The 13,622-nt window shown below is 44.1% G+C and overlaps 1 protein-coding gene across 3 annotated transcripts in view; it reads left to right on the top strand.

Annotated features, from left to right (window-relative positions):
• The window catches only part of tenm1 (teneurin transmembrane protein 1), a 165,157-nt gene that overhangs the window by 119,515 nt on the left and 32,020 nt on the right, over window positions 1–13,622 (top strand). For all 3 annotated transcript variants that reach the window (XM_068583575.1, XM_068583566.1, XM_068583583.1), the window contains one exon: window positions 4,592–4,824. In XM_068583575.1, coding sequence (XP_068439676.1) covers window positions 4,592–4,824 — 233 coding nt within the window. The remainder of the gene's footprint in view (window positions 1–4,591; window positions 4,825–13,622) is intronic.

Genomic DNA, 13,622 nt, shown 5'->3' with positions numbered 1-13,622 from the left:
AAATACCCATTTATAGTTCACGAGGCGATATTAAATTTGTGTATTGGAAATCTGCCGAAAAAATGTCAAGGATTTCATGTTTTTTTTGGGGGATTACCGGGAATCTGTTTGGAGCGCTAGCAGCGGCTCATTCGCTCCCTGAGCCACGGCTAAAAGCCCGAGGCCTTGCGCGGCCTCGACAGCGTCCCCGGCCTCCGCGTCTCTATGGCCGTCCAAAATCCGTACGCCATGTTCGACAGAAGATTAGACAGATGTTTCGGTGTGCGCGTGTGCCGTTATCAAGGTTTAAATCAAGCCAATTGCGTGTGTGTTTGTGTGTGCTTGTGGGTGTTTTTGTATAAGAGACAGAGAGAGCTTATCCGAGATGCCGTATCTCCAGCATGCCAAAGTTTCCAAGCATGCAAAAAGGGATAACCCGTTATTGTGTGTTTATGGTTGGTACTGTACTTGTGGGTGTGTACGCCTGTCTGCAAGTGGGAAACTGTAAACTGCGCCTGTGATGCATAAATCGTGATGAATTTCTTCCCAACCGGTGGTACTCGTACCTCAGTTGGTACTTCAACAGATGCTCGGGGGCAAAGATTGTGTAGAAGCTCATTTGATTAGATGAAATGGAGTATAAAAAACGTATATATAGACCCTATCTACACCTATACAGATATATCTTTTAAAATGTCTTTTTTGTTTTCCTAGAAGGCTTTGTTTTACATGCGTTATTATTGGTAATCCGCGCCAAAAAAAGCGTTTGTTTTTTTTACATGTTCGTTTTCGTGACCTAAAACTCTGATTACGCAATCATAGTTTTAGGTCCCGAAAGCGGATATACGAGACGAGAGGACAAACCATAGAGAAAGAGATCTCCTTGAGAGTGAATAAAACTAGTTAGCATGCTAGAAAAAGTGGAAACAGCTGGCAGACCATTAAAATAGATGGATAAACATTAGAAATTGTTAGTTTAAAATACTCAACGCGACCAAAGTATCGACAGTATGAACAAAAATATTGTCACGTCTACTGTTGCATCAACTTTTATACAATCAATTCATAGAAACACACCTGGGACATGACAGCTGGCGTCAATAAAGGGGCACGGTTAATCCCGCAAAGCTGCAGGGGGAACATCGGATTATGTTATATTAGGAAGCACAGGTGTAAGCATATAGCAACGGCTTTCTTCTGAAGGCACTTTGGATACCCTTTCCTCACCCTGGAGGCTTCTCCTTCAGCTCCTGTATCCTCCTGTTTTCCTCCTCCGCACCAGCTTTTTACCGTTAGAAGCATGTTAATGTTTCTCTTTTATTCCATACTATTGTTCTCCCAAGTCAAATGCATTAATTATTCATCCGTATTCGACTTTCAAAGCTTTTTCACTCCGCATTTCTTCCCGGCAAAGTGCCTATCAGCCGACGAGGCTTCGAAACAAGGTGTTCTCCGAGGGGAGACAATATGGGATGTACTCACCGTAAAAACATTGTCTATCTCCCTCCCCCCCCCCCCCCGTCAAAGAGTTTGAGCGAGGAGTGAAGCAAATAGGGGAGGAGGTCCTCGACAATATTATCTGAGAGCCCAGACGGTCGATTCACGCAGACAGAAGTCGGGAACAGCGAGATCACAATGTCTATCAACTTTTATCCATTTCATTTTGTTATTTCGTGTGGAGGGATTGTTTTTTTTCTTTGGTTGTTGTAGTTGTTTATTTCCCTTCCACTGGATAAATGTACTCGGAGCCGTGCGCATCTAATCTGAGAAAAAAAGACAGGCGAGGTGATTTGTTATCGTCCATATGTGCCGCGCAACGCCCGCGCTAGCTCCGAGAGGCCCAACAAATGTAAAAAAAATGCACAGAGCAGTGGCACACTTTGAAACTCTGAGGGAACTCTCTCAGGATCAAGTTTAAATTATATATGTGCAGTTCAGTGCAGAGCTCTGTAAACAGTTATGCACTTAACGGACTAGATGACTGACAGAAACCTTGCCTATGCTGCTGTGTTTCTTTGGTTGTTTTTTTTTGTCTGGGTTTGGAGAAAGTTCAGGCTGGAATAGCCGGAATAGCCGGAATAGCCTCACAGTGTCCAGAGCAAACATAAAGAAGAAAGTTTCCCAAAAACATGACCTATCATGGCATGATGTAAGAGTTTTATTTCATCCTGAATGACCGTTCTTCGTCATCGAGTGTTAAGCACTACCTTTGGCCATCATTCAGGATATTTTGTAACCGTAGTTTCATTCGTAACTCTCGCTATTTTGCTCGACATATATATAATGTCCCTTTTTTAAATTGAGAAAGAATAGAAAAAAGAACACACTAACAGTGTATCTTCTGGTTTTAATTGGCAGAAAGGCCTTTGACCCGAACAACTGACATCGTATTTCACTTCATAAAGTATTTGCTTTGATATCGATTAGTTCTGATTTCACCCTCGCATTTATTTCTCTGTGTTCGAGTCTCAACAATACCCAGACAATATCAAAAAGTGTTTTACTGTAATGAATGAACTATATATAATAATGTACATAACGGAAGCGAGCCGAGTGTGGGCACTCTTCCTACGCGCAGTACGGCGTGCAGCTCACCGCTGACATGGGGGTAAATAAAGTCAGTGTTCACGGTGTACTTTCTAAAGCCCGAGGCTTAAATGTTACAATATGAGAACTACATACCACCGTACTATGTTTTTTTTGTTGTATTGTTGAGTCTGACGATGGACGAACTTCCTGTTTTTTTGTCCACTCTCACCTCTCATAAACTGACAATTACAGCTAGAAGAAAAGACCGTTAACGCGTTCGCGTCGGCTCACTCGGCTCGGGCCAAATTTAGCCGGATGAATGTTGCGGGTTTAATTTGGTGCCCGGACCTTTTGTTGCATGTTATCCCTTTCCTCCCTGTTATTGTCTCCCCTTGTTTTCCTCTCGCTCTCTCAGTTTACTCGTGCTTATTACTATTCTGGACCGTGCGCAATAGTAGTAAAAGATTAAAAAAATGAACCAATAAAGACAACGTTTCACAACGATCACTGTTAATATAGAACCCATGAAAATCAAAAAACACAGCCTCTTCTCAATATGCGCAACAGCGATATCAAATCAGAGAAGTATGGTATTTGTTTTTTTATTGTTTTTTCTTTATGAATGCATAAATTACGCTGTTCTCCACCGTATCAGCTCCACACATAAAGGTCCTTATCCTTCCTGACATGCGGTGCACATTCATCCTGACGAACATGTGCCAAGCACTTTGAAATCTTGGCTGTCTCAAACAAATAAATACAATCTTCTTGCCAATATTGTAAGTAACCATAGCTTCCTGCACACTGCGGCTTTTATACTGATACTATAGGGAAGCACTAAACCCTGACCTGCTCTGACATGAAGTCTCCTCAATGTCTTTGTTTAAATAGAGAATGAAATAGCCCGCCTCGTATTAAAAGTATACTCCTTCGCTGTAGTAAGTGTGAATGGCTTTTTCATACATTATTGGTATTATTCAACTGTTAAAGCCAGCAATGCAGTGTGGCATCAGCTTGTCATCGCACAGCGTTCACACCACAATTACTTCAGACTTCACAGTTATTGTCTCCTTTATTTGCTACTTTGCCTAAGAAATAAGTTTTATTATGGAATATATATATTTATTTATTTATATTGTAATAGAAGGAAAAACAACTATTCTTTCTTTCTTTACTGTGTATAGATCCACTGAAAACGAATGAATCACTTTATGTTGGCCTCGACATACAGAACATTTTCATCGTTATTCAGTATGTTGTGTTCTTTATGGACCCGTGCTTGTATAGCGCTTTTCTAGTCTTCCGACCGCTCAAAGCGTTTTAACGCTACATGACGTCATTCACCTATTCACACACTGATGAGAGGAGGATCAACCATTCATACTCCATAGGCGCAGCTACGGGAGCAATTTAGGGTTAAGTGTCTTGCCCAAGGACACATCGACATGGGCTAGCGGGGGCCAGGGATCGAACCCGCCGATCCTCTGATTGAAGGACGATCCTGCTCGCCACTGAGCAGGCTCGTCCTGTAGTTTATATTCCATGTGGAATAGATTTATAAAACTCGTGTGGGGCGAGTTTTCTGCACAACACACAAACAGTGGTTTGAGCATTTGGAAAGATGTGTTGAGATTAGCTCGGTAAAGCGTCGCTGCATAGGGGATTAGTGACAATCACTGTTGGTTGAATACTTCTTAAAGTCGTAGACTCAATCCTAAGAATGAGATTAGTAATGTGGCCGTTTTTTTTTCACTATTTAAATTGGAAGACATTAGTCTTGTTCCAGCGCAGGAACGAGTCCACTCCCAGAGTCTCTCACACGAATGCTTTTTAGCAGGATGACCTGATTGCCTCTAAATGCCTTTTTCTTCAATTGATGGTGCTGTCCAGTCATGAATGCTGCTTATTATTATTATTTGTATTTCCTAAAGTAGGCTAGTCTTACTGTTTGTGTCGCTTTGGGTAAGTAAGGAGGAACAAAAACTAATTTTCTAAAACTAAATGCTCTGTATGTCGTTGAATTTAAACTGTCTGTGCTTTCTCGCTGAATTCCTCATTAACTGCGAACACTTTACCTCACTAGCGCCAGCCCCGCTCATAAGTACTACCTGGCCATGGATCCGATGGGGGAGGTCCTGTACGTGTCCGACACCAGCAGCCGCCGGGTGTACCGGGTGAGGAACCTCGGCCAGCCGAAAGATCCGTCCCGCAACCTGGAGGTGGTGGCCGGCACCGGGGAGCAGTGTCTGCCTTTCGACCAGAGCCACTGCGGAGAGGGCAGGAAGGCCGCCGAAGCTGCGCTCAACAACCCCCGAGGTAGGAGGATAACTAAAGAAGGTGGATGAAGTATTTCTAATCCAGGTTCTGATATGTCGCACACATTGCCGGAGGTTTTCTGAGGGTCAATACTTCGGTATTGGAGCAGCTCATCACTCTGACTTTTGGAATAACTTAATATTTTCCCGATTTCATAAAAAAAAAATTCAAAGAAAGTCTCACATTTCTCATTTTGCAGAGTGCAATACATTTAGAATCAGTCATTTTTATGAGATTGAAAATCTCATAAAAAATATTATTTTCCGGAAGACAAACACACGGGAGTGTTTGTTTTTTCTTCATTTGTTTCATTTGACAGTATTGTTCATTTATAATCAGTTTCACATCCATCAATCCAAGTTGCTCCCAATGCTATATACAACGTGTGTGATTTTATATATACAGTATAATGTCCACATCTATACAGGTAATGTCCTTCCTGTGGGCATTCGCTGTTTTATAAAGTCAGAAATCTACTCAATTCTTTCCCTTTTTTTTTAAAGAAATATCCTTTTCACTCCCCACATTTTGAATTATGTACCAATTATTAATTATCAGATAACAAGCACTGAGAACTAATGTTCCATTTAGTCAGAAAAGAAAGTTAATTACTGTGAAACTCAAGTGGGATTAGATTTATCCTCTAAATTACAGGGCTAACTTTCTCTTCTCTTTTTAAAATGCAAATATGTTGACATAGAATATCAGTTTTCTGCACAAATATGAATGTTGTGACGGATTCCTGTTTTGTGTTTTGACTCGAGAGACAATCATTTAAAGCTTTCTTTGTTATTTAATTTGTGAAAATGGCTGTTTCACTGCGAGCTCTTGAATATTCACATATGCCGTTGCATTACGATGATGTTTAATTGTTTGAAGGTCCCCACTGTGTGCAGCCCGTGCTGTTGACACCGGCTCGGACGGATTGACGAATTCATGCTGCTTGTGCCCCGTCATCAGCATTTATTTTCTTTCATTTATATGAATTGATTCAAACACTAATGTTTCCACTATTCAGTTATCTAATTTTAATGATTGTCTTTGATTCTCGAAGGCCATTACATTATTTATGTCAAAATATTGATAATACTAATTGCGAAAGCAAATTGTCTGCCTTTGTGTCAAAGTACTGCGAGATCATTTTTGTTCCATAGCAGACACTTTGCCATCTCACAGCAGGGAAAACACAGGTGTGACTATTAAAACTGGTAATCATGGCGGCACTTCATTCAGGTGTTCCAGTTGCAGACCCCGGTGTTGTGCACGCCGGCTTACTGGGACACTTCAATGGAATGAGGCCATCATTAACGTTATTAACGTTGCACCTGCTCTATTCCCGCTACGGCAAGTCAAAAATGAGGTCCAGATCTGTACAGAAATGCAGTTTATACTCAACATTTTCCAGCTGACACTGATCCCACCCCGCTATTCCACAGTTGTCGCTATCACATCGGCTCGCCCCGTCATTATTCAGCCGCCTTCTAGTCGCCACAGTTAGCGAGGTGGTTGTCAGGAAAAAAAACACATACACAATACACTGATAAAAGAAAGCTGTAATATGCACAAGTGTTTGTTTTTTTTCCCGAGGGATGCACGAGACTCGGATGCACGAGACTCGCGTGCACTCGTTGCGGTAAAGCGGTGAAGTGGTGGCGGCAGTGAAGTGGTGGCGGCAGTGAAGCGCGACGACACCAAACCGCTCGACCACACCAATCGTGCCCGTTTTAATCAATACTATCCCCAGAAAAATTGTTTAAAAAAAACTGACGGGGTCAGAGAGGACACCGAAGGCCTGACTGCGAGTAGAAAGAGCTCTAGGCAAACACAAAAGCCAACCCCCACCCCCCCCTTTTACTTTCGGACACTGAGCTAATGAAAGATCGTGTGAGTGACCTGGCGGAGGCCATGCTGCAGGTAAAGTAAGAGGATGAAATGAAGGAGAAAATATATCAGACACCACTGTCTGGTTCAGCAGAGATTCCTCCTGAATATCTTTGCTCCGGCAACTTTGTGACGGCGTAAAAAAAAAAAGGAACAATTCATCTCACTTGCCCCGGACGAATCAGTATGGATGGAGTGTGTTTCCGTGACAGGAAAAGAGAGGGTATCGGTGCGGCGCTTCCAAACTCGCCGGTCTGATGTATCGCCACATAATGCACCCTGTTCCCTGTGTGCTAGTCTGGGTGGAATGTACTCAGGAGTCGCGGCGACCGTGATGAGACGCATTTTCTGACAGAGGTCGGTGCAACTTTTGATGATTTGCTCCCCACCCCTCCCCCCGCAACAATGTCAGGTGGCTCAGCAGAGGCAGGGCACTGCAGCGTTTTTTTTTTTTGCACAATGCTTCTAACCCTTTCTGTCTGAGAAAATAACACACAGGAAAAAAACAAACAGCAAAAGCCAAAATTTGTGTTCCCGCAAAATAAATAAAGGAAAAATCTGCCGGATATGACTTCTCACCACTGTGACTATAATGTCTCGCTTCAGGGTGGAAACGACACGGTGACCTCATGTCTGCGGTGGCGTGCTTTTCAGAGGAAGCTTGAGGTGTTTAAACTTGACATGCAGGAGGTCGTGCTGCACTTTACCGAGCTTTTTTGGACCCCAAAAACACTTTTTAGAACCACGCTTTCTGGAAGGAGCTGATTGAACATTTCTAAAAACCAGCTTTGAGGACTTCGGCTTGGGAAAAAACAACTTCTGCTGTACATTGAAACCCCATTTCTTGTCAGAAATGTCACTGAACTCTCAATTGAAGGAGAGAGAATCTGCCCCGGGGTCAATGCAGTACACAGTACACTCTGCTGGCTCCCCGCCTGCATCCTCGCCATGTTTGCTTCAACATAGTGCAGCCGATATCAGCATTTTTCAACAACGCTGCAGCAGACTCACTCATGAACTCTCCTCAGCCCGGCCATGACACCGTCTCCTCCGTCCAATTTATTTTACTTTTTAATGAAAGCTCTTGATATATCCGACTTGGCGTATTAATAATAATACCGAAGTGCCCGCAAACCCGAGCAAACATTGTCTCCTCATATTGTGCCTGTCAATCAAAATAATCAAAATTCAATGAATACACAATAACAATACTCAGGTTGTTGTCAGTTCGCTCTCACACACAGCCGAGTCGTAAACACGGGAACATTTCCCATTACAACCACCCAGCACACGTGACGTGAACGAGGCATCGAGGGGGTCAAAGGTGGATGGAGTTGCACCAGTAATTACTTGAGGTCACTGGCCTCCGCGTACCATGAAGGGAGTAATTTGTCTCGGCATAGTAGATGCAAAAAAAGACAACAGGGAGCTGTCAGTCGCACACGCCCCCGCACGCCTGGCTTTAACAGCCACGAAACTCAGTGCAGAGGAAAGTCCAGAGGAACAATGTATCTGTGGTTTTCAGTGACAAATGGTTGAAAGGAAAATACAGGAATATATTCCCTTGTACATGACAACGAGGAAAGTGTATGATCTCTTCATTGAAATGACAATAATAGCACGACTAATAGGGTAAGCTGCAAATGGCTTCCCTTGACTTGAAAAAGAAAATGGCACTAGTAGGCGCTAAACTTAAATGAAAATACGCCTGTCCTATTAAGCTTTTCTAATGCAGAGCAGTCTGCAGATTAAGGCCCGATTCCCTACTAGCTTTAGCCCAGTTCAAGCTATTTGAATTAATGCACACATATTTGAGACATTAAGCCCCGAGTGTCGATTTTAAATTGGTTAATCATTACATCCTTAGTTATCAGCTGACAGGAGTGGATTCCAGCAGAGCGCCTTCGCTGCTGGTGTACAGTACCTCCGCTTTAGTTCCTTTCTTCTTCTGGTCTCTTCTGACTCCTGTCGTCAGTGAGGCATCGTCCCCCTACAGCGAAGCCAGGGCTACAGAGCTGTTCCTTTATCCATCCTTTGCACTGGTCTGTAGGAGCCAAATGTAGACACCAAGTGTGTGTGTGTGCGTATACACAACGTGCAACAATTTCGATAGTGAGATGAGCAATGTTTCATCTAGCTGTGCTTTATTTATTTCCGGTAGTTATTAATTTATATGACATCGTTTCAGTTCAGCTGTACTTGCTATGGTTGAAATCACAAATAAATGGGAAACTTGCACTAATGAGTACGGCTTGCAGCAGTCGTGATCCTACTGATTAAATTAAGATTACACTAGGCATAAATGTAAGTATAATATATCTATCTATATATGATGACGGTGGATATGAATGAGAGAGAAAAGGACAAGAGTGTGAATTGAGAACAAGGTCGAAGAGGAGGGAACAGCAGTATTTATCATTCATCAATGTCGCGATGATGTCCGATTGGCTAATGCGTTATTATTATTAATTATTCATTCATCAAATCTTAACTAGCTCTCCACCACTTAGACTGAATGAAAACACACAAAAAGGGTCGCTGCATAGTTTGCTAAGTGTCACTGAACTCTCCAGAAACCATTCTTTTACATGTCCGAACATTATGCTGCGTCTCATCTGTGTGCTTCCTCATGTAGTCTTGTGGGCTTGTGTGGGCTGCCTCTGCACAAAAAGCATGTGCTTTTCTTTTTCTTTTTTTTTAAATATGTGCAGCCTGGATGAGAAAATAATCTGTTCCCTGCCCTCACCAATCACTCCCACACACCTGGTCTACCTCTCAGTCCCCCAGGTCGCAACAGGAGATTTGGCCGCGGGCCTGTCACTCAGGCTACGCCCACAGTCCTGCACGGCCGTCTCCTGTCAGTCACACTCAGCGTGTGCGCGCGATGCAATCTGACGTCGCGGAGGCTCAGACGAGGCCTGCCGGTCGATTACCGCGCACGGCTAAAAAAAACAAACGTGGCGCACCGGGAGCGTCTGAATTCATCAAACGCCGCCGGGTTCACTGATACAAAAGCGGCTCCAAATTCGATAGACAGAACTTTTTATTACCCCCAACTTCCCGAGGTTTCATACGGATAGAAGAGGGAAAAGGATGATGAAAAAGCAAAAGAGGATGATGAGAGACAAACAAGATTGGAGCTGATTTCTTTGCCGCAATCTGACAGATGATCTGAGGACTGTTATTCTCAGCGTACGTGCCCCTTTTACCTGAGAACACGCTGCATCTCCGCCTTTGTACAGTAATAGAATATTCTGTCCCAAGACTCCCCCCTCTTCACACACGGTCAGGTATTTTATACTCTTTGACTCGCCGCACTTCACAGGCTCCGTGGCCATTGTGCTCCGACTAACCAGCTCCTATAAAGGCTCTGGAGATTTCTGCCTGGAGCCCCCTGGTTCCCTGTCATCCATCTGCCACAGCCCACACTCATCCTCCCTCTTACCGATGGTAATGAGTGGTAGACTTCACAGAGAAATCTGTCCGTTACTTTTCACTTCTTTTTTTTTTTTCTTTTTGGAAGCTGCGGCTCTGTGATTCTCCGGCATTGATCTTGTCTCGCATCCTCTGGTGAGCTCCTCAATCCAAATTAGAGCCTTCCTTCTTCTTTTTTTTCCTCTCCACTCCCTCCTTGTATCTTCTCCTTTTTCCTTTCCTTTCTTCCTTCCCTCCGCTATGAATCATGCCCCGTGCCCCGGTGTTGACACGGCGCCGTGATTACGTAACGTTATTACAACATGGCGGACGGTTGCGACATCAGTAATCCATATTTTTTTCTCATTTTGCCAACAATGTCGAGCGTCGCGTCCGTCGGTTCCAAGTTTATCGTCTCTGTAGCGTAAACTGCGGGGATTATCTCGTGTCCTTCAAACACTCACTTATGAATACAAGATCTGGTGCATTGTTTAGACTTGGCTCCACATGCACTACTGCAGTCAATTAGCTCGGTAAATAAAAGGGCCTCGCTCCATTTAGGATGGATCCCATGTCTGACATGAAAGAGGCGTCGGCCCCGCAGGACCCTACAGCCTTGGCTCGCATCTCTGGACGCCTTCTGTTCGCAACATGAAGGGCTACTTTTTTCCTTTTTCTTTTTTTTTTTACACAAACATTTGATAAATAATTGTTGTGTGTATGTAAATATGAGCCGTCTGCGTTTCGTGTGTATGTATTTGGACGGAAGAGTTCAGAGAGTGACTCCAGTGATTGGGAGTTTGGTTGTTGTTTGCCTTGTGCAGGTCTTATCTGTTATTTGTTGACTGGTCCCAGACAGCAAAGCTGATATCCACAGAGAGGAGTGTGTGTGTTGTGTGTTATGGCAGTGTGAGTGCTTGCAGTGGCAGTCTCTCACTCCGACCCACAGGGGGCAGCCTAATGCCCTTATCAGAGGCTGACATGCTGCCACCACATTTCTCCCTCTTGCCCCATCGGCCTCTCTCTACCTTTTTCCCTCTTTCTCTCTCTCTGTCCCTCTCTCTCTTTCTCTCTCTCTCACCCCTCGCCTTTCCTCTCTCTTTCTGCCTCTCGTCGTGTCGCTCTATTCCCCACACAGACAAAGACACAACACATTTGTCCCCGTCTCGCCACAGCTGCGAGGCACGCCATCAGAGTCGAGATAACGGGGGCCGGATGAAGCAGCAGGCTTTAAACCGGTCGCGGTTATTAGCATGTTGAGCGGTGAGGGAGTTTATAAAAAAAAGAAGAAAGTAGCCACAGCCAGGGGTGAATACGCTTCACTCGGCACATCCCATGCCTTGGCCGCCAACCCTCCGCCCGCTGCACGCCAGGCTTCCTGCTGTACAGTATCTGTTTTGGCCGGTGGTTTGACATATAAGCAGCTTAAACGAACGAATATCTTCGCACATTCGGGGCTCCGGTGTCGTTTACAGAAATGGCTGCGAACGCCGCCGTGTGCACGGAAGCGTTTCTCGATCCCTTTCATCAGTGCGAATCAAGCATTTCGATGCTGTCAGCGAGCCCGCACTCTGAAAAAAAAAAAAACATTACCTCGACAAACACCATTCTCCCCCTGCTTCTACACTCAAGCAGCGGAGTCGTATGAGTGGCGGCGTCCCGCCATCGCAGAGCCCTCGTCACTGCTGCAGCCGCCGCATTTCCCCTTCTCTGAATTCTGCCACTTCCCACAAACTGTATTGGCTGGCTGCGGCAGTGAAGTTAGAAGATCTCCTCGGGCTGCGCAGCCCTTTTTCTTTTTTCTTTTTCGCCAGCTGCTCTGTGTTTTAACTTTGGAATGAATATGCCATTGTTATTTTACCTCTGGCTCCCATAGCGTTTAGTGCAGAGTGATTGTTGCATCTCACGCAATGGAGTGAGTAGGAGAGAGAAGAGGGGGAGGGGTGGATTGAATTGATCGAGAAAAGAGGGGGAGCTCCGAGATCGAGTGAGGAGAGAAAGTGAGCACAACGGAGAATACTAAAATGAAATAATATGAAATATATAAAGAAAAACGAGTGAGAGAAGCCAGTGTTTTTCATCTCAATCCTGCAGCGTGCTGTGGTCCCATCCTCATCTGCATATTAAAACTGGCCCTCTGGCGGCCGTCCCTCTCAGAGGGTCAACTATCATTGTTCCTGTTGGTTTAAAACAGACTTCGCAAAAAACAAGGGCATCCGATAAGTCACGCTGAGTTTTGTTAGCTTCAAGATTCGCTGTGTGCATTATGTGTGTGCAATTTTTAACAGCCCGCTCCTGTTTCATTTCGCATTGACCGAGCTTTTGTCTTTGCCCCCGGACATCCCTGCATTAATGATACACACATGAATAAATCACACAGCAAGGCAAACAGCAGCATACTCTATGATAATGCAAATTAGAGGGAGAGAGGCGCCATTGGGTCATGCTATTTCTACCACAGCTTGTTTGTCTCACTGCAGCGTCCATGATAATTAGAAGATCGGCAACGGTTTGTGCAACACGCATGCATCGCTGAGCAGCCACATTGAGAAGTTCTGCCAGGGACTGCTTCTTTTTTTTTATTCCTTGCCCCGAAAAAAAACGAATGCCGAGAATATAGCTGCCAGTGGCTGATCCGGAGGGCCAAGTAAAAGGCCATCAAGCAAAGCACACCGCACACCACACACAGCACACGCGTTCGTCCAGGGCTTGTCCAGCCGGTGAGCAATTTTCACATGATTGGGGAAAGAATTGCAGAGACATGGCCGATGTCCTGTTGGTGTTTTTACCGCTGACTTTGTCACAGCCGAGCAGTCGGCAGGATGTGATGTAAGTGTTCCCAACAGAACTGCAAGAATCTCAAAAATATTGGGTCAACACTGTTAAACCGATAAGCCTGTTCAACTGTATTTCCTTGTTACACATGAGTAAATCAGTTGCAGTCAATAATGCATAGCATACACAGTGAGGAGGCAGGGGCCTTGGAGATTTAGCTCTATGTTGATGCTAGTTTATGCAGTCTGGCATCTTATTTACGTTTAATGTCCTAAACTATGATGCCTTTGTTGTAGATTAAACTACTCAGAAGTACACACAGTAATGAAATGAATGAATGAATGAATGAAAAGTACCTCATTAATCTCCAAGGAGAATTTTTTTTGTCATACTAGCAGCATCCCACACTTGAGCTCCACCTTTACTAGCTAGAAAATGAGCTCCACCTTTACTAGCTACAACACTAAAGTGATGAAAAGAGTTGCATAATCCAATAATATTATACATATATGTGTATATTTCTGTTTTACAAAAGAGCTACTGTTACTTTTGGTTGCTTTCTTTCAGCATATGTTGGTGCTAATACTTTTTTACTTATTTTTTTTTACTTCAGCCACTGTATGTTAGCTATTTAAATATTAAAAAGAAAGTCGTTTAGCGCCTTACAGTTCGTTTTTGAGCACCGTCGTCACGTAAAGTTATACAACGTGAGGTTTGTAAAATGGCAT

This window comes from Clinocottus analis, unplaced genomic scaffold (genome assembly GCF_023055335.1).
Source record: "Clinocottus analis isolate CAN_PGR_092001 unplaced genomic scaffold, fCliAna1.0.p SCAF_10, whole genome shotgun sequence".
In the NCBI taxonomy this organism is placed as follows: Eukaryota; Metazoa; Chordata; class Actinopteri; order Perciformes; family Cottidae; genus Clinocottus; species Clinocottus analis.
The sequence above is the reverse complement of the archived record's forward strand: the minus strand, read 5'-3'. Positions and strand labels throughout refer to the sequence as shown.